This window comes from Podarcis filfolensis, assembly GCF_964270895.1.
Source record: "Podarcis filfolensis genome assembly, chromosome: 14".
NCBI lineage: Eukaryota > Metazoa > Chordata > Lepidosauria > Squamata > Lacertidae > Podarcis > Podarcis filfolensis.
The window spans coordinates 25,906,606-25,930,174 of record NC_139616.1 but is presented as its reverse complement, the minus strand read 5'-3'; the positions used below and the strand labels follow the sequence as shown (position 1 = coordinate 25,930,174).

General features: G+C 46.9%; 2 protein-coding genes across 2 annotated transcripts in view; one reads left to right on the top strand and one right to left on the bottom strand.

Annotated features, from left to right (window-relative positions):
* The window catches only part of MAP2K5 (mitogen-activated protein kinase kinase 5), a 933,658-nt gene that overhangs the window by 538,820 nt on the left and 371,269 nt on the right, over nucleotides 1-23,569 (bottom strand). The window lies entirely within an intron of this gene.
* ITGA11 (integrin subunit alpha 11) overlaps nucleotides 9,589-23,569 on the top strand; it is a 91,492-nt gene continuing 77,511 nt past the window's right edge. Inside the window, exons 1-2 of the mRNA XM_083586351.1 lie at nucleotides 9,589-9,784; nucleotides 20,965-21,076. Of these exons, the coding sequence (XP_083442477.1) occupies nucleotides 9,733-9,784; nucleotides 20,965-21,076 (164 nt within the window). The 5' untranslated portion in view covers nucleotides 9,589-9,732. The remainder of the gene's footprint in view (nucleotides 9,785-20,964; nucleotides 21,077-23,569) is intronic.

The window sequence follows — 23,569 nt, the reverse complement described above, 5'->3', positions numbered from 1 at the left end:
ACACTGAACTACCTCGAATGGGCAGCCTTGAGTTGGACTCAGCAGAATCTCCCATTCTTTTCACAGGCAGCTCTTCCATCCCTAGCCAAGGGGTGAGTAAGGGATCCCATCTCCGAGGCGCCTTCCATGGTTTCCTTGACATGTGATGCCAAGAGGGTCACTAAGAACCCAAAAGGATAGAAGGCAGAAACTTGAGTCGTTCTGCAAAGCTGGTTAAAGGCGTGCGTGGGTGGGGGCAAGGGGGTCCTAGATTGATAAAACAGCAAGCCCCCAAACCCCAGCTGGCCTATGGTTTCTTTTAAGAAAATCCAACCGAGTGTGATGCCTGTCTGGCAGTTTTCTGGAACTGAGTAAGAAAGGAAATCCATCTGGGTGCTGCCGAGAGTCCGAGGTCCTAAATCTTGCAACCTTGCTAATAACTTGGAGTCGGAGCTGGTACCCGAGTTGCCTGTCACTCGTTCGCTTTCTGTGCAAGACTGTTCCTGTGCAGAGTTCAAATGCTGGTTTAATGGTCGCAAGTTAACATTTGTTCACCTTCGCAATTTTTGTTTCCATGTTATCATTTCCTTGGTTTGGATTGTGGAATGGGGCGTGCGCGTTAGCCTGATATATCAAGGCAATCAGGAGGAAATGTCCACCTTTCAAGGCAGATGAAAACAAAAAGGATATGGCTATGTTTGGCCTGGAGAAGTCCGAAGACCTGAGCAGGGTGGGAGAGAGCCGTGGCAGCCCCTTTCAAAGATCTGAAGGGCTATCACAGCCTTCCCCAACCTGGTGCCCTCAGGATGTATTGGACTACAACTCCCACACCACTGGCTGTGTTATCTGGCTTGGGGCTGATGGGAGTTGTAGTCCAAAACATCTGAAAGGCACGCACAAGGTTGTGGAAGGTTGGGCTATCAGATGGGAGAATGGGTGAATGGTTCTCTACTTGCAATTTGCAATGGAAGCTTTCAGTTGAACGTTAGGGGAACAAATTCTGAATGGATTAGAAATGAAAGCTTTCTCTCGACTTGATTCTGGGCCTGCCTCTTGTAAACGGGACACAGAAATGTGGTTTCTATTGTTGTCGATTTGGGAGGTCAGTCTGGATGATGATCTGAGTCCTTACCAATTCTTGGGGTCCTGTATTCCGAGAGGGTTAGACTGTAATATAGGATTCTATTGCTGAACAAGTCAGACAGGTTTCCTTGTGAGACAACTGTAGCTGGCCACTTAAGTGTCCTCATCAGCATCCCATAAGAGTGAGCCAGGTTGCAAGAGCTACAACTAAGTGATGGGGCCCTCCAGGTTAGTGGGTGGACTTTTTCTCCCGGTTAGAAGGTATAAGAACAATAGCCAGTGTGATATATGTGAACTGAGCTAAAAGCAGACTGGAAGCCAGGTTGGGGACATAGAGACCTGTTCGCTCTGTGCTGGACCCAAAGTTGCAACTAATAGAGAAGCAAGATTTGTTGGCGGGGGGTTAATGCTGTGAGCATCTCCATCTTATGCTTAAAAGGTAAAGGTAAAGGGACCCCTGACCATTAGGTCCAGTCGTGGCCGACTCTGGGGTTGTGGCACTCATCTCGCTCTATTGGCCGAGGGAGCCGGCGTACAGCTTCTGGGTCATGTGGCCAGCATGACTAAGCCGCTTCTGGCGAACCAGAGCAGCACATGAAAACGCCGTTTACCTTCCCGCTGGAGTGGTACCTATTTATCTACTTGCACTTTGACATGCTTTCAAACTGCTAGGTTGGCAGGTGCAGGGACCAAGCAACGGGAGCTCACCCCGTCATGGGGATTTGAACCGCCGACCTTCTGATCGGTAAGTCCTAGGCCATGTGGTTTAAACCACAGCGCCACCCATGTCCCTTATCCTATGCTTAGCTCATATATATGTGTAAATAAAACCCTCTATCCTAATGACACCCCAGTCTCCTCTGACCTTCATTCCAGGGAAACCGGACTTTGGTAGGCACCTGGAACTCCTGGGATCTGTCACTGCTCAGAGATTGGGCTGATGTGCAACAATATGAATAAAGAGGCCAAGATGAGAGAAAGTGCTAATGCCATCCTCCTCCTCTCTTTGGGTTTCCCTGCTTCCAGGTCACAGGAGAAGGTGGCTTGCAGCCTCTGCAAGGGGTCTCAGGCAGAGGTTGCCTTTTCTGCCTCCCTCTCAAGTACAGTCAGCTGAGCATTCAACAAGGTTTCCTCCTTACATTGCATGACTTTATGAGCTGCTGGCTCAGAGGGTTTGCCTGGGCTTCGGGATTTCAGTGGCTTTTACGTCTGCCTTTGGGACTTAACCATGTGTGGAGCTTTGCAAGGATTAAACAGGCAAATAGCAAAATGTAAGTCTCTGTTTCTGTTGGATGGCGGATAGCCTTTACAAAAGGGCTAATTCCTCCAGACAGACAAATGGCAGTAGCAGAAACACCTCTCAGCCGAATGCTTCCAGGGAGAAAAAGATAAAACCATCATAATTACAACCATACAGTGCACGGCATTGTATCCACATAAAGGACTTTATGGAAAGCATTTCCGGGGGCGGGGGGGCGGATCCTGTTTTATTAATGGAATATTTAATTCCCGCCTTTCCCCCCAGACTGAAAGTGTATGGGCCACACTTCAGACTGTAATGACTTTGAGTGTTAGTGCGCAGTGGAAATTATAAGGCTCGGATTTTCCTGGCAAGGTATAATCCACACTTGATGTTATACAGGTGGGACTTGCAACGAAATGCTGTAGTGCTGAGTGTTCCTAGTGAGCCAGATATGCCGCCCTCCAAGGTGGTTTATAATCCCCCTCCCAACCAATTTTCCACTTTCCCTAATAATCAGCCAGAAGTCTGTGCACATTGAGCACAATGGGTTATTCCTTTTTGGAGTGGAGGGTCCCTCTTGAGTGATTTCCCTAAAAATATTTTTTTGAATTTTTGCAAGCTTTCGGATTCCTCGGAGCCTGTGTTCACAACTGTACCTTTAAATAATGCACATTTCTCCCCCTCCTCTAAGAATTCTGGGTATTGGAGGTTGCCCCTCACAGAGATCCAATTCCCCAGCAACCCTTAGCAAACTACAGTGCCCAGAATTCGGGGCGGGGGGGGGCGGGGAATGTGTTCCAAATGTGCTTTAAATGTATCCGACAGAAGTAGAGCTTCCTCAGCAGATTTTAATGTCTGGAAAGATGGGAGCATTGGAGGCTGCTTATACCAAGTGTTTGAGGTCACTCCAGCCAAATTCCAACATGGCAACCACCATGCTACCCATTGCCAGTTCACTATTTTGTGGCAGTCATAGGTTAGTGCAGCTACTTGCATTCATACACTGTCCTTGGGAGCATACGAGCGCTGTCGTCATTGGCTCTTGCACTCCACAACTGATCATGGCACTACTGAATGCAAGACTTCAGGTAGGACAAGTGGGAGGCCACCAAGGTCCATTTAAAAGTGTTCCAGATGTACTATTCTGCATTTTGCTGATACTGGGACTCCATTTAGCCAGTCTAGTTGTTTAGGGAAGTTTTTCATGTTTGAAGATTTATTCTGTTTTTAGTCCTCTGTTGGGATCTGCCTATAGTGGCTGGGGAAACCCAGCCAGATGGGCGGGGCATAAATAATAAAATTATTATTATTATTATTAAAAAGGTAAAGAGACCCCTGACCATTAGGTCCAGTCATGGCCGACTGGGGTTGCAGCGCTCATCACGCTTTATTGGTCAAGGGAGCTGGCATACAGCTTCCGGGTCATGTGGTCAGCATTACTAAGCCACTTCTGGCGAACCAGAGCAGTTCACAGAAACGCTGTTTACCTTCCCGCCAGAGTGGTACCTATTTATCTACTTGCACTTTGACGTTCTTTCGAACTGGTAGGTTGGCAGGAGCAGGGATCGAGCAACGGGAGCTCACCCTGTCGTGGGGATTCGAACTGCCAACCTTCTGATCGGCAACTCCTAGGCTCTGTGGTTTAACCCACAGTGCCACCCGCGTCCCATTATTATTATTTTGAGCAAATGGGGTCTTGCCTTCAATCAGCCTTCAAAGCTGCCTGCTTTCTTACTTACAACCTGCCCAGAGGGTGGCCCTGCCTGTCAGCTTCCTACCCTGTGTTGCCCTTGCAGAACTCGTCATGCAGTATGCGACACTAGAATTAGTTGACTTCACGTGTCATTGGCTTTGGCACCACTTACTGTGGCACCTCTGTCTTCTGCTTTATCGGTGGTAATAGGGACCAGTCCCCACAGACCATAGAATCATAGAATTATAGAACTGGAAGTGACCCAATGGGTCATCTAGTCCAATCCCCTACAATGCAGTAACCACAGCGAAAGAATCCCTGAAGATGGCCACCCAACCTCTGTTGAATAATCTCCAACCAAGGAAAGCCCACCATCTTCTGAGGTAGTCCTTTCCACTGTCTAACAGCTCTTACCATAAAAAATGTTTGGTCCTAATCTCCTAGGGACGCGGGTGGCGCTGTGGGTTAAACCACAGAGCCTAGGGCTTGCTGATCAGAAGGTCGGCACTTCGAATCCCCGTGACGGGGTGAGCTCCCGTTGCTCAGTCCCTGCTCCTGCCAACCTAGCAGTTCGAAAGCACGTCAAAATGCAAGTAGATAAATAGATACTGCTCCGGCGGGAAGGTAAATGGTGTTTCCGTGCACTGCTCTGGTTTGCCAAAAGCGGCTGAGTCATGCTGGCCACATGACCCGGAAGCTGTATGCCGGCTCCTTTGGCCAGTAAAGCGAGATGAGCGCCGCAACCTCAGAGTCATCCGTGACTGGACCTAGCGGTCAGGGGTCCCTTTACCTTTAATCTCCTTTGGTCCTAATGTCAGAATCTCCTTTCTTGTCCCTTGAATCCACTGGTTCAGATCCTGCCCTCTGAAGCAACAGAAAACAAGCTTGCTCCATCTTCCATGTGACAACCTTTCAGATATTAGAAGATGACTATCCTATCACCTCTCAGCCGTCTCTTCTCCAGAGAGGAGGCTCAGTGCCATTCAAAAGCTGCTTATGAGGCATGATCAGAGAAGCCCGGAGTGAGGCATTGCCCTGGAAGATATATTATTTCAGGAGTAGAGGAATCCCCAGGCAGAGCTCAGCCTGACTTACATCACCTGCATCCCCTTTCTAGCTCCAAGATTCCTTGATGGGATCCCATCATGAAACCCCAGTCTCCGGGCACATGCTAAAAGCATCAAAGGGAGCAGAGTGTGCCTCAGGACAGTGAAAAGCTTTCCAAATGAAAGAGAGTTTGCCATTATTGTGGGCTGGAGGAAGGCAGGGAAGTCAAGATGCAATTTGCACCCGGTGGAGTTATGCAGTTAATTTTTTCTCCCTCTGCAGCCAGCCTCGCTAATGAGGACCATGTGAACATCCCAGCCACTTGCTAGATCCCCCTCCAACTTGGAAGGAAAGACTCTCCACCCCGCCCCTCCCTCTTGGCACCGATTTGTCATCAGACTAACTTTGGCAAAAAAAAGAGAGAGAGAAAAATGGAATTCCATTTGTTCCCTCGAGATCTGGCACACAGACCCTTAAGTGGCCCCGTCAGACTGTCAAGGGTTACTCTGCGATTTGTCTGGATTTATCAATCTCTTAGGAATCCTCCAACTCATTTGAGATGGTCTAAAAAGAGAGAGAGAGAAAGAAAGAAATGGATGTGGATTGTTTAGGAATCTTGGCAGGGTCCAAATGCTAATTCTCTGAAACAATATTATACAGCTTATTCTCTTCTTTCCACTGGAACAGGTTCACAGTGGAGACATTTCCAAGGGAGCCAGATTTTCAGCTGTAGGGCTTCTGCAAAGAAATAAAATAAAAGGAGGGTATTATGAATGTGCATGGACAAATGTTTAACAGAATCCTTTGCAGGTTGCTCAGCCAAACTGGGAACGGGTCTCCTGTCTCAAAAACAGGTCTGGTAAAGGTATTTCCAGCATTTGCCATGAAGAGTTTGAAAGATATTCATTTCACGGAGGAAATCTAGACAGGGCTGTAGAGGTTTGGCAAAACAGCCCAGCCTGGAAATACATCTGTTGCCAGGGATCGGTTTTGATTATTGCATTGATAGTTGGCAGGTCAGACAGAAAAACAGGATCAATTCTTCAGTAGATGATGGCTCTTGCTTAGGGGTCGGCAAGGTTTACCTCGCCTGGGCCGGTTCACTCCAGCGGAGATCCCTCCGTGGGCCGGATTGTGTGTGAGAGAGAGCGTGCGCACCCATGATTTCCAGTGTCTGCGTCTGTTGTTGTTGTTTAGTCATTTAGTCGTGTCCATCTCTTCGTGACCCCATGGACCAGAGCACGCCAGGCACTCCTGTCTTCCAGTTTGGTCAAACTCATGCTGGTAGCTTCGAGAACACTGTCCAACCATCTCGTCCTCTGTCGTCCCCTTCTTCTTGTGCCCTCAATCTTTCCCAACATCAGGGTCTTCTCCAGGGAGTCTTCTTTTCTCATGAGGTGGCCAAAGTATTGGAGCCTCAGCTTCAGGATCTGTCCTTCCAGTGAGCACTCAGGGCTGATTTCCTTCAGAATGGATAGGTTTGATCTTCTTGCAGTCCATGGGACTCTCAAGGGTCTCCTCCAGCACCGTAATTCAAAAGAATCAATTCTTCGGCGATCAGCCTTCTTTATGGTCCAGCTATTTATGGTCCAGCCTTCTTTATGGTCCAGTGTCTGCATCTGCGCAGATGCAATTTTCGGCGTCTGTGCATGTGCAGACATGATTTCTGGTGCCACAGAAGCGAGCCCCCACATCACACTGTTTAGTGCAGTGCGCGGGGGCTAACTGAGTGGGTGGCTCAGTTTGGAGGCGGCTAATGGGCAGGTTAAACGACCCCCATGGGCCACTTGTGGCCGAGGGGCCTTTGGTTGCCTACCGCTGCTCTTGATTGATCTGCATCCTGGGCCTTGTCCCATGGAAGAACGTGCCAAGAAGTAACTACAAATGGAAGGCATGCTGATTCCTCACCAGGAAGAATGGAGAAAGTATTGGCTGGTGGAGGAGCCTGGCATTGAGAACAATGCTTTCTATACTGTTCTGGGGGAAAGCTCCTCGAGCACTTATTAGGGGGTTCTTGATAAGATCAGTGATGGGAGACAAGCTCCCATCTTCCCCTGTGAATGGGGCTGAAGGTACAGCGTCTGCTTTAAAAGAAACATAAGAAGAGCCTGCTAGATCCGGCTGGTGGCCCATCTAGTCACAGAATCAAAGAATCATAGAGTTGGAAGGTACCCAAGGGTCATCTAGTCCAACCCCCTGCAGTGCAGGAATCTCAGCTAAAGCACCCATGACAATCTGGAGGAGAATGTTTCTTCTGAACCAGCCTTTGACATTTCTACCTCCTCAGAAGTCACAGCACCAAACGAGTCCATAATGCCAGGACCTTTTCAGTCTTAAGACGTTATGGATTCTAGCTCCTTTGCCATAATAGACACCCCCCCCCCCACTGCCAGAGTCCAGAGCTTCTAAAACAGACTGGGCCCTTTTAAAAGTGGATGCCCCTCCCATTAGGGACTAGCTGTTCAAAGGTCTATTTAGCGCTCAGTCTGGGTTTGCTGGTTGTTAGAACAACATTCAAGCCTGCCTTGGCTGATGCCTGATCTAGGTGTTAATTGGAGCTATCCAAGGTACTGCTCACCTTGCTGGCTTCTTTTTTGGAATGTGACCTCTGCTTTGCCTGATCTTCCTTATTCAGACTTGCCCTCTGCTGTGTTGGCTTTGCCTTGCTGGGTCTTGACCTGACTTTGCATGTTGGATTTGGAAGCGGAGCTAGCAGTATATGATATGGTGACCCTGTACTGTGCGCCTAGCTCAAGCCCCCTCCCTCCCCAACCCTAGTTCCCCCCAATGAGCCAACTGTCTAGCATAAGGCTACCAGACGTCCCCGTTTCCTGGGGACAGTCCCCGGATTTACAAATCAGTCCCCATACAGAATCCATTGAAGTTGAAAACTGTCCCCGGATTCATTGGGGGGGGGGAATCTGGTAACCTTAGTCTAGCACAGAATGGGCACCCGCAACATGAGAGCATTAAAACTGTGGCCAACTGAATCCTACTCAGAGTAGGCCCGTTAAAATGAATAGATTCAGACAGGAGTGCCAACTTGACCCCGCAACCATGGGTGCCTGGGGCCATGGGTGCCATGCAACATGCATGGCCCTGGCACCAAAATTTGTGGGTGCCCAGACCCTTTATGGGGAATTTTGTGGGTGCTTGGGCACCCAGGGCCCCAGGGAGTTGGCACCTATGCATGAAGGTTAATTTTAGTGGCTCTTTTCTGAGTGGGACTAATACTGGATGACAACTTTGATGGCTTCAAAAGAACAACTGGACACATTCATGGAGGAAAGGGCTATCAGTGTCTACTAGCCATGATGGTTATGTTCTTCCTCTATGGTCACAGGCAGTAGATGCTTCTGAATACCTGCTGCTAGAAACCACAGGAGAGGAAGAAGAAGAAGAAGAGGAGGAGGAGGAGGAGGAGTAGTTTGGATTTGATATCCCGCTTTATCACTACCCGAAGGAGTCTCAAAGTGGCTAACATTCTCCTTTCCCTTCCTCCCCCACAACAAACACTCTGTGAGGTGAGTGGGGCTCAGGGACTTCAGAGAAGTGTGACTAGCCCAAGGTCACCCAGCAGCTGCATTTGGATGAGCGGGGAAGTGAACCCGGTTCACCAGATTACAAGTCCACCGCTCTTAACCACTACACCACGCTGGCTCTCTTGTGTTCTCTTGTGCTTGAATCCTGCGGGTAGGTTTCCCTTCAGGGCATCTGGTCAGCTACCATGAGAACAGGCTGCTAGACTAGATGGGCCACTGGCCTGATGCAGCAGGATTTTCTTATGACACAACCCCAATTTTTTCACACACACCCCAATTTCTTGGGTTGACACCATATTTTGAAATGATGCATCCATTTTCTTGCCCTTTCTGGAATGATGCATTCCTCCACAATTTGATGCTGAAGCTGCTGCCTTCTGAAAGGCAGTCACCGCCTCTCAGCCTAACCTACCTCACAGGGTTGTTGTGAGGATTAAATGAGGATGTGGAGAGCCATGCACGCTAATTTGAGCTCTTTGGAGAGAGACAAGGCGAGATGCAAATGCAGTAAAGGGGGGAAAAAATGAATTCCCCCAAACAGAGCTGACATTTCTGAACACATTTTTTAAAAAAAGAATAAATCTGGAATTTTGAATGTGACCCTTTTCAGGTTTTTAAATTTGAAGGACACACCCCCATTTATAAAATTCCCCTTCCACCTCATTTGAAAATCAATATGAATTTGCAAAAGTCAGAATTGTATACCTTATTCCCACTCCCCTTAGAAACACCCTCAAACTCAACAGCATGCATGCATTGTGGATACTGCAAAATTAGGCTGCTTTGTTTGCAGCTGCAATCAAAAGCCCCACTGAGTGAAGTTGCTTCAGATTCTTTCCTTTTCTCTCCTAAAGTTGTTGCAAGTCTCTGCAGCCAAGGGAAATCCCGGCAGCTCCCAGGGTGGCCCCTCCAGGGTGTTGGGAATCTGCTTCTCGCCTGGTCCTTTCTCCACTCCTCTCCCCCTGCACCTCCTACCATTTATTCCCTCCCACTTCCTTCTCAAGAGCTGCTTCTGTCAGGGAGCAAAGAACGGCTTGTGGGATAAGCAGAAAGCTGTTCCCCCCTCAGAGTGGAGCTGCCACACTGCCTTGGCGTCTCAAGCGGATGGTTTGGGTCGGGTACCACCAGAAACTTCCACCACCCACATGGACTTCTACAGAGAGCTGGTGGTAGCCTGGGCTATCGGCCTCCTATCAGGTAAGACAGGCTGTGTGTGGTGCTGAATCTCATACAGGAGCATAGCAGTGCACCGTGGCGGGTGAGAAACGCAGTTCAGGAGAAAGAAAGTGCTTAGGTCAGCAAGAAGACGCAGTTGCCAAATTTTCATTATTATTATTATTATTTATGCAGCAACTGAGAGATTTGCCTCCAAAGCATGTAATGATGGAGCGGTCTGTGTCTCCTCCACTTTTAAAATGCAAAGGGTATAAATTCTTGCAAAGTTTCAGAGGGAGGAAGTCGAGAAGTTCTTTGCATCTCAAGTACATTAAGATTTTGGCACCTAGACCCGGTTTTGAATGTTTCAGTCTGCTTCCTTTTTAAGCTCCCCCCCACCCAAGCAGCAAAATGAAGTAACTTTGTTTTGCTTTTTCAACTTTCAGAGAGTCTTTCTTTGCTGAAAACTTTTGCAGTCCAGTTAACGACTTGATGGTACCCGTTATTATGTTTAGGTGCTCAGTCCTTTTATTTATTTTAGAAGATGCAGCCTGGCCCCCACATATGGTTTGATGCGTGGCTGCTGGCGTGCGTGTTGAGTTACAGCAGAGAAGGGAGAGAGTGAAATTTTGCCTTTTTGCTGGCTGCATTCCTGCAAACTTAAAAACTCTGTTATGTATGGAGGGGGCTGAGCTGATGGAAGGGGAGACGTGTTTGCTTCAGTTATGTTTGACATCGTTCTGTGCCCAGTTCCAGCTCAGAAGCAAAGGGAGGGGACGGAGGGAGGGTGCTCTGCTGTGAGATTTTCAAACAAAAGAGAAACTTTTCCGGCTTGTGAGTGGAACTGTGGCTCTGGAACAACCCTGGGGCTTTAGGAGGGGTTCCAGTCCATTACTATTTCTGGGAATGTTTCAAATATAAATATGTACCTTTCTCCCAAATTGAACAAAACTGGCAAGACCCGAAGGTAGCCACAGCAAGACGAAGTGTGGCTGATGGAGAGAGCTGGTATTGCGCTTTTCCACGTGGACACGTTGCTGTGTTGTGCCTGCCGCAACCCAGCTGCATGTAGCGACCGGCTAGCCTTTTTCTTCCAGGGGTGGCACTTGATTCGGTCATGACTCTTGCTGTGCTCTTTGGAGAGGTTGCCCTGCGCATTACACCCCAGTGGCAGGCAACAATACTAACTAGACAGGAAAGTTGAAGTTTTGTGTTTTCCTTCTGCATTTAAAGGGAATCAGCTGTAAGGCTGCAAGTTGTCTCCTTGCTATTAATGTTGCAGTACCATGGAACTCGTTCCCATAGGAGGCAGTGATGCTCACCAACATAGATGGCTTTAAAAGAGGATTGGACAAATTCATAGAGGAAAGGGCTGTCAGTGGCTACAAGGCATGATGGCCATTCTCTTCCTTCACATTCAGAGGCAGCAATGCTTCTGAATACCAGTTGCCAACAACTACAGGAGCAGGGAGGGCTCTGGTGCTTACGGGTTTCCCAGCAAGCTCTCCTTCTATTCTTACGGAAGCCTAGTAAAAGGTTGAATCTGAAGGATAGGTGGAGATTTGCCTGGGGCTTGAGCTACATGGGGTACTGTCCTACCAGTAGGCTGGGAGTGGTACCTTTTGATTCCACACTTCCGTTGTTATCGGAACCACCTGTCAGGAGCTGTTGCCACTGCCCCAAGTGGTGAAGTGCCAAACTGCAGCCTTTTCAGAGAAGAACCTTCTGGGTTTTATTCAGGCTCTGCCCATCAGGCTAGCTATTGGTTCCTCTAGGGCAGGAAGGAGTGTTTACTTCCTGTCTCAGTGGTGCCCATCTTGAGAGCTTGGTCAGCCTGTCCTATGGTGTATGTCTGGTTTTGGTCTTGACTCCAGGGATATCTTCTGGTCCTGCCTTCTGCTTCCGCTCTCACTCAACACTGCTGCCCAGGATAATTTGTGTCCAAATGCTCCTAGCTGGAGACATTTTGTTCCTGCAGTTACAGTGGTACCTCGGGTTACATACGCTTCAGGTTACAGACTCCGCTAACGCAGAAATATTACCTCGGGTTAAGAACTTTACTTCAGGATGAGAACAGAAATCGTGTTCCGGCAGCGCGGCGGCATCAGGAGGCCCCATTAGCTAAAGTGGTGCTTCAGGTTAAGAACAGTTTCAGGTTAAGAATGGACCTCTGGAACGAATTAAGTACTTAACCTGAGGTACCACTGTACTTAGATCAGTCTATGGCCACCTGGGGGACATAGTTCCAGAATGTCATGCTAATTTAGGACAGGTATAGACTCCAAATCCATCCAACCCCATCCTGCATGGCCAATGAGCAGGGATGAAGGCAGCTATAGTCCAGCAATGTATATTGTTCTTGTCACAGTGGTGCTCAGTGGCTACAGTCCAGCAATGGTAGCTATTAGCCATGATGGCTACGCTCTGCCTCTACATTCAAAGATAGTTATGCTTTTGAATACCAGTTGCTGGAAACTGTTGACAGGGAGAGTGCTCTTGTGGTCGGGTCCTGCTAGTGAGTTTCCCATTGGTCCAGTGGGTTGGTCACTGTGAGAATAGGATGCTGGACAAGATGGGCCATTGGCCTGATCCAGCAGGCTCTTCTTAGGTTGCTCCTGCTGTTTATTTACATAATGCCAACAGTGTGCTCGGGACGCGGGTGGCGCTGTGGGTTAAACCACAGAGCCTAGGACTTGCCGATCAGAAGGTCAGTGGTTCGAATCCCTATGACGGGGTGAGCTCCCGTTGCTCGGTCCCTGCTCCTGCCAACCTAGCACTTCGAAAGCACGTCAAAGTGCAAGTAGATAAATAGGTACTGCTCTGGCGGGTAAACGGCGTTTTCATGTGCTGCTCTGGTTCTCCAGAAGCAGCTTAGTCATGCTGGCCACATGACCCGGAAGCTGTATGCCGGCTTCCTCGGCCAATAAAGCAAGACAAGCGCCACAACCCCAGAGTCGGTCACGACTGGACCTAATGGTCAGGGGTCCCTTTACCCTTTGCCTTTTAACAGTGTGCTCAGTGATTTACAGAGAGCAAGAGGTCAGGTCCCTGCCCCACAGGAGCTTACACTCCAGCGTTTGGCATGGTAGAAAGAACTGAAGAAGGGGAAGGAAACGAAGGCCACAGCTATACAGAGAAATGCAATGTGGCTATTTCAGTTCCACATTCTTTAATTTAGTTATAAGCTTAGTTGCAGCCAGGCCTGGGACCTCTGGGGTTGTGCCAAAGGCTTAATGGAAAAGGTGGTTTTGTGGAGGGATGTGGAGGAAGTAAGAGAAGCTTCATCCCAGCCTGGGCTGAAATATCTCAGGAAAGTGTTTCTCTTAGCAGTGCTTGAATATTTTCTTTCGGGGGGATCTCTCCAAACTGTTGGAGAATTTCAGGAATCCCAGAGAATATTCTGTAAAACGCCACCACCACCCACCTCAAGTTCTCTGCCTGTGACTGAAGCTATGGATCCTGTAGTCCTTGTCTCTTAGCCCATGACGTCTTGCATCTGTGAGCATAAACTACCAACAGAATTTCATTCAGTATTGGAAGATACTTTTCTTGAGAATTTATCATTTTTCTGCTATTCCAAAACCGTTTGATAGTTTTGCCTCCCTCCAGAGCAAATTCAATGGACCCACCCCACATGCATACAATTTTACTGCCCTGAAAAATGGGTGGATGGGTGTTTTTTTGGGGATTCTACTGTTGTTGCATCAACGCAGATAAAAGGAAGTCCTTCTTCACCCAGTGCATAGTTAAACTACAGAACACCCTCCCACAGGAGGCAGTGATGGCCACCAACTTAGATGGCTTTGAAAGAGGATGAGACAGATTCATAGAGGAAGATAAGGTTGCCAGTGGGTACTAGTAGTTGGAGGCAGTAATGCTTCAGAATACCAGTTATTCTGGAAAGCACCAGACGGGAGTATAAATCATAGAATAGTAGAATAGTAGAGTTGGAAAGGACTCTGAGGATCATGTAGTCCAACCCCCTCTTGCTACTCTTATTGACCCCACGACCCCAGAGGAGGTAACTGATAGCATGAGCTGGCTGTCACTCTTGCCCTGGCATCAGAAATGTTTTTAATTAAAAATGGTGGGCAGCTGGAGGCTTTCTGTCATGGCCTGCTAGGGCACCAGCTGTTCTGATGTGAGCACTGACCTCAGTAGAGGCCGGTCGGTGCAAAGGTACCCTGGACAGCTCCGTGCAGGGCTCAAGATGAATATTGCCTGGGAGCAGGGCTCAGGTGTTGCTTCAGCAGCAGGCAGGCTGAACCTTACATAGGTGCTGCAGCTCTGTCCCATTAGCTAGACTAGAGCAACCATCGCTGAGTGGTTCTGCCCCAGCCTTTTCCAGCAGATGTTTGATCTCCAAACAGGGCCGGGTAGGATGCTCCCTTTGAAACTCTGGAGAGCAATGGCCAACCAGTGCAGACAATGGATGGGCCAATATTCTGGCTGCAGCTCCCTGTGTTCATGTGTGTTAAGGGAAACGTGGTAGCTCAGTAGAAGAGCATCTCTTTTGCATGCAGCTAGTCCTATGTTCAAATCCCAGCATCTCCAGGTAAGGCTGGAGCCACAGCCAATCAGTGTAGACAATCCTCAGCAGTATGGACCAATGACCTGCTAGAAGGCAGCTTTCTATGTTCCACACCTAATTCTCTGCCCAGAGAAAGATACCTGCAAAATTCTGTGGCCCCAGTTATACCCTACCAGAGACCCTAATATTGCAAACTTATTGCTGGTAAGATTGACCTTTATTATATTTAGGCAGGCTAATTTAACCATTTGAATTAATGTCAGTATTTAATATTTCTCTCTGTTTTCTAAAGAGTTTTCTTCTGCTGATAATATTTAATGTACTTCCTATCTGCTTAATGATATTTACCATGTATGTTAAAATAAAACTTAATAATAATAATAATAATAATAACAACAACAACCTTTAGACCTCCAGTAGCCACATATTAGCTTTACTATTCCAAGACTGTTCAGAAACAACCCCAATTCAGGGCTAGACATTGACGTTTATTATAAACAAATCAGACCAATATGTCAGCATAAATTAATCCCTACAGAATTTCCACTGGCTTGCTCGGCCCAATTTGAACTTTTAAAACTGCTGATGTACGAATTCATTGTCCATAATTGTGCATGTCACTTTCTACAATTTATGTGGTTCCTCAGTAGCGGGATAGATCTCCTCTTCTTAAAGGAGTTGCTATAGTGACTTGTTAATAAATACTTAAGTTCCAACCATTACGTAGATGCTAGGAAGGAAACATTCTCTTTTTCATAAGCATACTTGCTCGCTCTGTTAATTCTAGGCACTCCCCGCAGAACCGTCCAGAATTTAACAAGGAAAAAAAGAAAAGAAAAAGGGAGCTCTAAAAAAAATGGGAACAGAGATGGGCAGAGTAACCTAAAGTTACGCAGTATTTTTAGCTTCACATATGGAAGTGAGTGGGTTGAAATCCTGATGATCGCAAGCCATAAATTTCAAGTCTGAATGGCATGTTTTGGGTGAATGTACATCCTTAAGATTCCTGTAAATGTGTGATTCATTCTGGAGAGTGAAACACAGGAAGCTGCCTTATGCTGAGTCAGACCCATTGGTCCATTTAGACCAGTACTGCCTACACTGACCGGCAGCAGCTCTGGGGTTTCAAGCAGGGAATCTTTCCCAGCCCTACCTGGAGATGCTCGTGGGATTGAAGCTGGGACCTTCTGCATTTATGGGAGATGCTTTCTACCACTGGAGGACCAGGCACCCTATTGAGTGCCAAAAGAAGTGGGGATTCTGGCTGGGAGGGTGGCTGCATTGCGGCAGCTTGCCAGGAGAGGGCGCCGGTCTATTCTCGGCTGTATTTGAGTGCCACCATCGGTGCTGCAGGTGGAAGGCAGCACTGCAGCAGCCAGCTTATCAGCAGTCAGGTGACACAAAGGGCCAATAGGATTCCACCTGGCCCTATAAAACCTCAGTCTTAGGGATGGCTCCTTGCCATTTGCTCCTTGCTGCCTGCCCTGAGCTTGATTTGCCTCACCTCCAGGCGCCCAGCCCTTCTGTGACGTATCAACTGGCCACCATTATATCCCACTATTTCCTCCAAGGAGCTCAAAGTGGCATACGTGGTTCTTCCCCTCCTGAATTGATCTACACAACAACCCTGTGCAGTAGGCTGGGCTGAGAGGCAGCGACTGGCCCAAGGTCATGCAGTGAGCTTCTTCATGGCTGCGTGTGGGATTTGAACTCTGGTGTCTCCCAGTTCCTAGTCTGGCATTCTAACTAGGTCACACTGACTCCCTTCGCACCTTTGGCCTTTCCCTTGAAGGTAGGATGATGCCCTGGTTTGTTGGAGCCATCCTCCTGTCATCCAGAGGAATGGAGCAAAGGTGTGAGCAGGCAGAGGAGGTGTTGCTCCTTCTCACCATCACTTTGGAAGGGAGAGGGAGTGCACCCAGAAGGTGTTGTCAGGAGCCCCGCCCCCAAACCCTGGAACCAGCCCTGATTCCTAGTGTGGGTTATAAGTTCTCTCATGGCCAAAGATAAAGCACAGCCATTGTCATTTGGACAATTCAAAACCGTCCTCCTTGTCACACACAAACACTCTTTTAAAAGCAAAAGCATTTGTCTCTTTGGCATGAAGAATTTGCACACCGGCACATTTAATGGTTTTAACAAAAGTTGCTCTGGATGGAGAACCAGAAATTGAGAACCTCCCCAAGGAAGAACCACATGAGTGTTGGATGACTATCCAAAACGTGAACTGGATGTTTTGCAAAAGCAAAAAATCATGGAGGGGGATAGATCTATCCATGGCTACTAACCTCAGTGGTTTTGTACTGCCTTCGGAGCTGCAGGCAGTATAACTCTGGAATACTTGCTGCTGGAATTTGCAAGGGCAAAGAGTGCTGTTGCACCCGTGCCCTGTTTTGGGGGCTTCCCATTGGGGCATCTGGTTGGCCACTGTGAGAACAGGACGGGCGCCCTTTGGCCTGATCCAGCAGGGCTCAGCTTGCATTCTTATGTGCTCTGATGAAGTTCAGGCCTGGGGGTTCCCCCTCTCTATTGCCCCTTGCGACTCTCCATAAATTCTCCAAAATCAATACTTGAAGGAAAGGTTAATCCTAGGTGTTCAGAAGCTGCTTTGCATGGACTGTTGGTCCAATCTAGCTCAGTATTGTCCGCATACTGTGGCTCACCAGGGTTTCGGGCAGCAAATCTTTTCCTGAAGATGCTGCTGGAGATTGAACCTTCTGCATGCAAATCAGGTGCTCTCCCATTGAGCTATAGCCCTTCCTCTGGAGGGGGCAGGCAACTGGCCACCTGGAGAAGGTAGGAGGGTCACCCTGCAAGAAAGAGGGTGGTTTCCTTGCCTTATTGCCAGGTATCCCCAGCCAAAATATGCTATGAAGGTTTTCCGAAAGTCCAAGTAAGGAAAAACACCCATCAATCCTCATGTCCAAATGACGGCTGTGATTTCAACTCAAGTTTTATCCCTTCTCTTCTCTGGGCCAAGTCCTTTCTGTTTTGACAAAGACCAGACGTTGCCTTGGTCTCTCTTATATTTCCACTATATTATAAGACAGCAATTAGATATGGCAACAAACATTCTTTTGAATCTCCTCATTCATTGCTGGCTGCTTAAAGATCATTCCAGGGGGCGGTGGAGGAGAAGAAAGGGCAATATTTCTGGTTTCTCCTAAATCATACTGTCATATCATATGTCACCCCAATCTCTGAGCGATGAGATAATCCAGGGGTCCCAGATGCTTGCCCATGTTCAGATTCCTTGGAATGTGAAGGTTAGTGGAGACTGTGGTGTCTTTAGGATATATGATTTTATTTACATATATATACAACCTGAGCATAGGATGGAGAGGCTCACAGCATTAACCCCCAACAAATCTTGCTTCTCCATTTGTCACAGCTTTGGATCCAGCACAAAGCAAGCATGCCTCTCTGTCTCCTGCTTTCAGCTCAGCTCACACACGACTCTCTGACTCTTGTTCTCCTACCTAGCAACTAGGTGAGGGGGTGGAAGAAATGCCCACCCTTTAGCCTGGAGGGCACCATCCCTTAGTTGTAGCTCTTGCAACCTAGCTCATTCTTTTGGGATGCTGATGAGGACACTTAAGTGGCCAGCTCAGGGCAAACTTGTCCTACTAGTTCAGCAATAGAATCCTCTATTAAATTCTAACCCACAGTGAGTACCTGATCTCAACAATTGGAAGGGGTGCAGGGCATCATTCCGACTGACCTACCCCCCTCCAAGCCCCCAACAATACAAAAGCTGGAATGGTGAAGTGGGGAGCAGTGTGAGTCAAAGGGGCAGAGCTTAGTTACAGAACATCCCTGATGGCATCTCCGTGGGGAGCTGGGAGCTGGGAATGTCCCTTGCCTGAAGCACTGGGGAGCGGCTGCCAATCAGTGTAGAAAGCACTGATCTTAATGGACCAATTGCCTGAGGGTAAAGCAGAAAAATTGAGTACCTTGTGATCCTCGACAACCTCACTCCTGTCCCTTTTAAATTTATCCTAGTGTTTTGAAATGTTTTAACTCGTAATGCCAATATAGGTATTTGTATTTGAATTTGACCAATTGTCTGACCTGGCATAAGTCATCTTTCTGTATTCCTATGTGAGTCAAGCAGGTCAAACCTCATCAGGGCTTCAGCTCCAAGAAGTTTTGAAGCATGTGTGATGATGATGATGATGATGATGATGATTATGATGATGATGATACTTGACTATTTTAAAGCATTCTTGTAACGATTACTAAACTATGTCTGAGGCACTTTGACTATTCAATAGGAGCACATAACTATTATGGTTGTTAAAAAAAATTGTGCAAGAAACTTGTGCAACCTTAGGGCACCATGACACTGGTCTTTCCCATGGGGTGTGGTGTGGGGAAATGAAGGCAGCTAGGGGGCATTTTCAGCAGAAAAACAACATGAGGGTTAAGAAGACCTTTTCCTCCACCTGCTTTCCACTTTTAGTACCCTCTGAGGCTGCATTTTTGTCAACAAAAAGAGTTGCCACACAGTGTATATTGTGGAACAGCCTTCACCAACTGGGTGCCCTCGATATATTTTGGTTTACAAGTCCTATCAGTCCCAACCAGCACAGCTAGAGGCTGTTTTAATTCTTTTGATTGTGCATTCATGATGATTTGTGCTCATGATGTTATCGGGGGGGTCATACACTCTCCCATTTTCAATACTGCGTATGCCGCAAATGTTTTGGAGTGAACACGCTGCCACATTTCCATCTGGCACGTGTTCTGTAGCTTCCTACTGAAATTCTGTCACTCTTTATAGCACAGCTATTTTGGGTTTGCAATTTTCGTTTTGTTGCGCAGTAGTGCAAGAACCCCCCCCCCCCTTTCAGATGGTAGTGTGGTAACTTTGAGGAAGCATCGCCAGACAACTAATTAAGCAGAATGGTGTGCGGACGGTCCAGTATAAACCCATCACTAATGCAAAATCACTGTATCAGTAACATAGAATCAGAGAACTGTAGAGTTGGAAGGGACCAAGTATCATCTAGTCAAACCCCATTAAATACAGAAATAACAACTAAATCCCTGACAGATGCCCACCAAACCTCTGCTGGAAAGTCCACCTGCTTCTGAGGTTGTCAATTCCACTGTTGAGCAGCTCTTACAATCAGAAAGCTCTTCCTAATGTTGAGTCAGAATCTCCTTTCTTGTCAGTTGAACGGTTTGGGTACTACTCTCTGGAGCAGTACAAAAAACCAAGCTGGCTCCATCTTCCATGGGATAGCCTTTTGGATTTTTGAAGATGGCTATCATATCCCCTCTGTCTTCTCTTCTCCGGACTAAACATCCCCAACTCCTTCAACCATTCCTCATAAGGCTTGGTTTCCATACCCTTGGTCATCTTGGCCACCTTCCTCAGCACCTCCTTTTGCAGAAGATACCTGTGAAATAAAAAGCAAAAAACCCCACCAGTCTTCACACAAGCCCTGAGTGGGTCTCATGAGAGGCTGAAAGCTTCCAGAGTCTCTATTCTGCCCCCCACCCCCCACCCCCACCCCCAACTACTTATAAAAGGGAATCATGGAAAGGAGAAAACTGGAGAAGGCAGAGGCTGCCTCTTGAGGAAGGAGAAAAGAACTCTGGGGCAGGGAGTGGTGTGCTGGGTCATCTGTTTTCTTTGCCCATGATAGTTTGATGGGGAGATAGAGGGACCGCAAAAGCGGGAGGAGGAAAACTTGTGTTCCTGAAGGAAGGAAAGAGCAGCTGCTTTAAGCTGCAAGGGATGTGGGATGCAGGGACTTGTGACATCAGGATAGAAGTATTTTAAATCTATATTTATATAAAATAAATCTGATGTAAGCTCTCTATTTTGACACGTTGAAATAGATGCTAGCTGTTGCTGTGTGGATCAAGGAGTGCCAATCGCATGTCAAAAGGCCTCCCTTCTTGCCAGCTCAACATTCTTCCCATTCAGAAACCAAGCACCCTTATCATTAAATAATGTTAATATTGTCTCATCGACATAATAATGGTAAGAGGTAAACACCAGATTTTTGAGATTCTCAGAAGACAATCCAGGCTCTGCTCTGGGCAGGAAAAAAATAATAAATTTTGTTGATGAAATGAAGAAGAACTTTATCTTCTGTCACATGAAAATTCCACCCCGGATTTATAGCAGGAAACTTAGCCCAAAAATATGATCATGGTCCTTCTGTTCCAAACGGCAAGAGTTATTCTTTTATTTATCACCACTGTCCAGAAATACGATATGTGCAGAAGGGGAGAAATGGCAGAAACTCCATTCAGAAGATAAACACAGCCAGGTAGACCTTGTCTCTTCCCCCACTTAATCCTCTTGCTAAGTGGCTTGGCCCAGATAAAGACTTGATTCCTGCTCCAAGTCCAGGCACTGAGAAAGAAAAGCAAGGTCTCTCCAGTTCCTTTGGAACCCGCTTCTGTTTATACTGCATTGCACCCTTAATTGATGTAACTGATGAAACAATGAAACATTTCAGCCTTAATTATTACATTGACATTTTCCAGCATAAAAACTTAACTTCCAGTTTTTAAAAAACACTGAATTTTAAAATTGCAATTCGGGGAGAAGAGTATTAAATTCACACTTGCAGCCATAAAAAAAATCATTTTATTTATTTTGTGAATGTAAAACGGGCATTGTGTTCCCTTTGCTGCACAACTTAATTCTGTTCATATTTGTTTGTCTCAGGATTCTGCGATGCCTTCAACATTGACACGAAGAGGCCACGAATTATCCCAGGCTCTAAAGAAGCATATTTTGGCTATACGGTTCAACAGCATGAAATCAATGGGAAGAAATGGTAAATGAATACCACATTGTGCCTAAACTGGATGCTTATGCTGTGATGTTTCTTCCTATGCTTTTGGCAAGGCATTTGTCTTTTTTTATGTCTCTAATACTGTCCTTAATCAAATGCTGGTAAATTGCATTTCCTTTTTACCTGCTCACACATAACATGAAACCATGGTGAGACCCTACCATGAAAAACCTCCAGGATCATGCACCCTCCTAACTCTTTTCCTCCCTTGCAGGTGGGGGAAGGATTTCCAATTTTGCTTTCAAGGAATCTTGGCTTAGTGTTACATGCAACTCAGGCGATATGTTGTACAATAAATGATAGTTAGTTGCTAAGCAAGTGAACTCCAAACTCTAGGTTATGAAGCTGGCTTCCTAACTAACCATAGTTTCTTGTACGCCATGACTCCTGGTTTATAGGTAATGTTAAAGCCAGAATTCTTTGAAAGAGAAACAAAACCTTGCAGAAATCTTCCTGCTGTCCATGCAGGAGGGGAGAAGAGACCATATGAGCTTGGCATTTTGCTTGAATCCAGAAAAGTTCGCTCATATAGCAGGAAACCAAGGTGAATGTAGGCATTGTATTTGTTGTTGTTGTTGTTGTTGTTGTTGTTGTTGTTGTTGTTGTTGTTGTTGTTAATTCAACTTACACACCACCCTATACCCGGCGGTCTCAGGGCGTTTCATTACAAGACCACAACATATAAAATCAAACCCAAAGCAGTAACCCAATAACCCCCCCCCCAAAAAAACCCCATATTCTAAAAGGGTGTTGGATTAAAATGGAAGGCCTGGTTAAAAAGGAATGTTTTTGCCTGGCGCCTAAAGGTGTATAATAAAGGTGCCAGGCAAACTTCCCTGGGGAGAGCATTCCACAGATGGGGAGCCACTGCAGACAAGGCCCGTTTTCATGTTACCACCCTCCAGACCTCTTGAGGAGGAGACACACGAAGGAGGGCCTCAGAAGATGGTCTCACGGGCCGGGTAGGTTCATATAGGAAGAGGCAGTCCTTGAGGTAGGTGTAGTGAACACCTGAAATATCAATGCTAAGTGTTGTTTGTCCAGATGGAATCATGTATGGCTTTAACTAAAGGGAAGAAGCTAGTTCAGTTCATGAACAGCAAAACCTGGGCTTCCTTTTTAAGGAAGGGTGGAACAGCACAGGACAAAGGTTCCCATGTTCCTGGTCTGAAGCCTTTAGAGCACAGACTGAACATTGGGAAGCAAAGAGGGGGAAAGATCATTGCATTGGATAGGTCTTTGTGCAGCTGCCTGTTTTGCGACTTTGACCAGTGATGCAGATCTGAGCATCTTTCCAGGCAGCCCTTCAGACTACCGAGGTAGCATTGTGGTCAGTGAGGGCATTGTTTTGCTTGTGAGGATCGGATGTACACAACAGGAGTTCCCCCCAAATGTCTTCAGCATATACTTGCTTTCCCCACCACTCTTTCCTTCCAGTCTCGTCATGTTTATTAGATGCTTCACCAGTTCTCAGGGAGAAATTCAGTCTGTGTGTGATTAAAAAAGAAAGAAAGAAAAAAGCAAAGGTAACTGTTCTGGCCTATAAGAACATCTACCTTGGGGCAACCCATTTCTTAGGCAAACCAAAATGTCACTAAATAGTGTCTGGCTTTTGAGTTCCACAGAACAATTCATCAGTCTAAGTGGTAAACAATGTGGATGGGTGGAGGAACAATAGGCTGGTGGTATAGCCCTTTGTGTCTGCATCTGGTCAGAGTCTGAAGATGGAGAATGAGAGGCCCAAGTCGAGACTAGGAGCATCAGAAGTTGCCTTGTACCAACTGGGACCCATTGGTCCATTGCCTACACTGACTTACAGCAGCTCTCCAGAGTTTCTTCCCCAGGAAATGCAGAGATTAAAGCTGGGACCTTCTGCATTCAAGACACATGTTCTTCTACTAAGCTATGGCAACAATCTGGCTGAGGGCAGTAGCACTGTCCTCCAACACCTCATTGCCACCCTTCAGCATCTTCCGTCTGAGGCCTCTGCCTCACTTTGCCTAATGGTAGGACCGGCCGTGTTCAAATAAGGTTTTGTTAGGGGCCTTGGAGGTTACTGGTTGCACCAAGGCATATTGGGAAGAAGGAACATATAATGGAAGATCCCCCATCTCCTTGTGTGTGTTCCATGGCAGCTGAACGTGTGAATGGATTCCCAGTAACAAACCTTCTCTTTGAGGTGGTGTGAAAGTTTTATCTGTGATGTTAGATCTGTGGAGACATTGCCATCTTTGTGTAATGGGTGTGTGTGTGTGAGAGAGAGCAAACTCCAAAAGCTCCTTCCCTTCTCCTCAAATGCCTAAAATGAACCCCATGCAATAAAATAAGGAGCTAAGGATTCTTGTTTTTACCCCAAAAGCAAAAAAAAGAGGAAGAAGCCATTGTAAACCCACCATGACTCACAAAGTATGAATCACTAAACAAACAAGCCATCTATACTACAAAACCAACAGACGTATGTTTCGCTACCAAAGT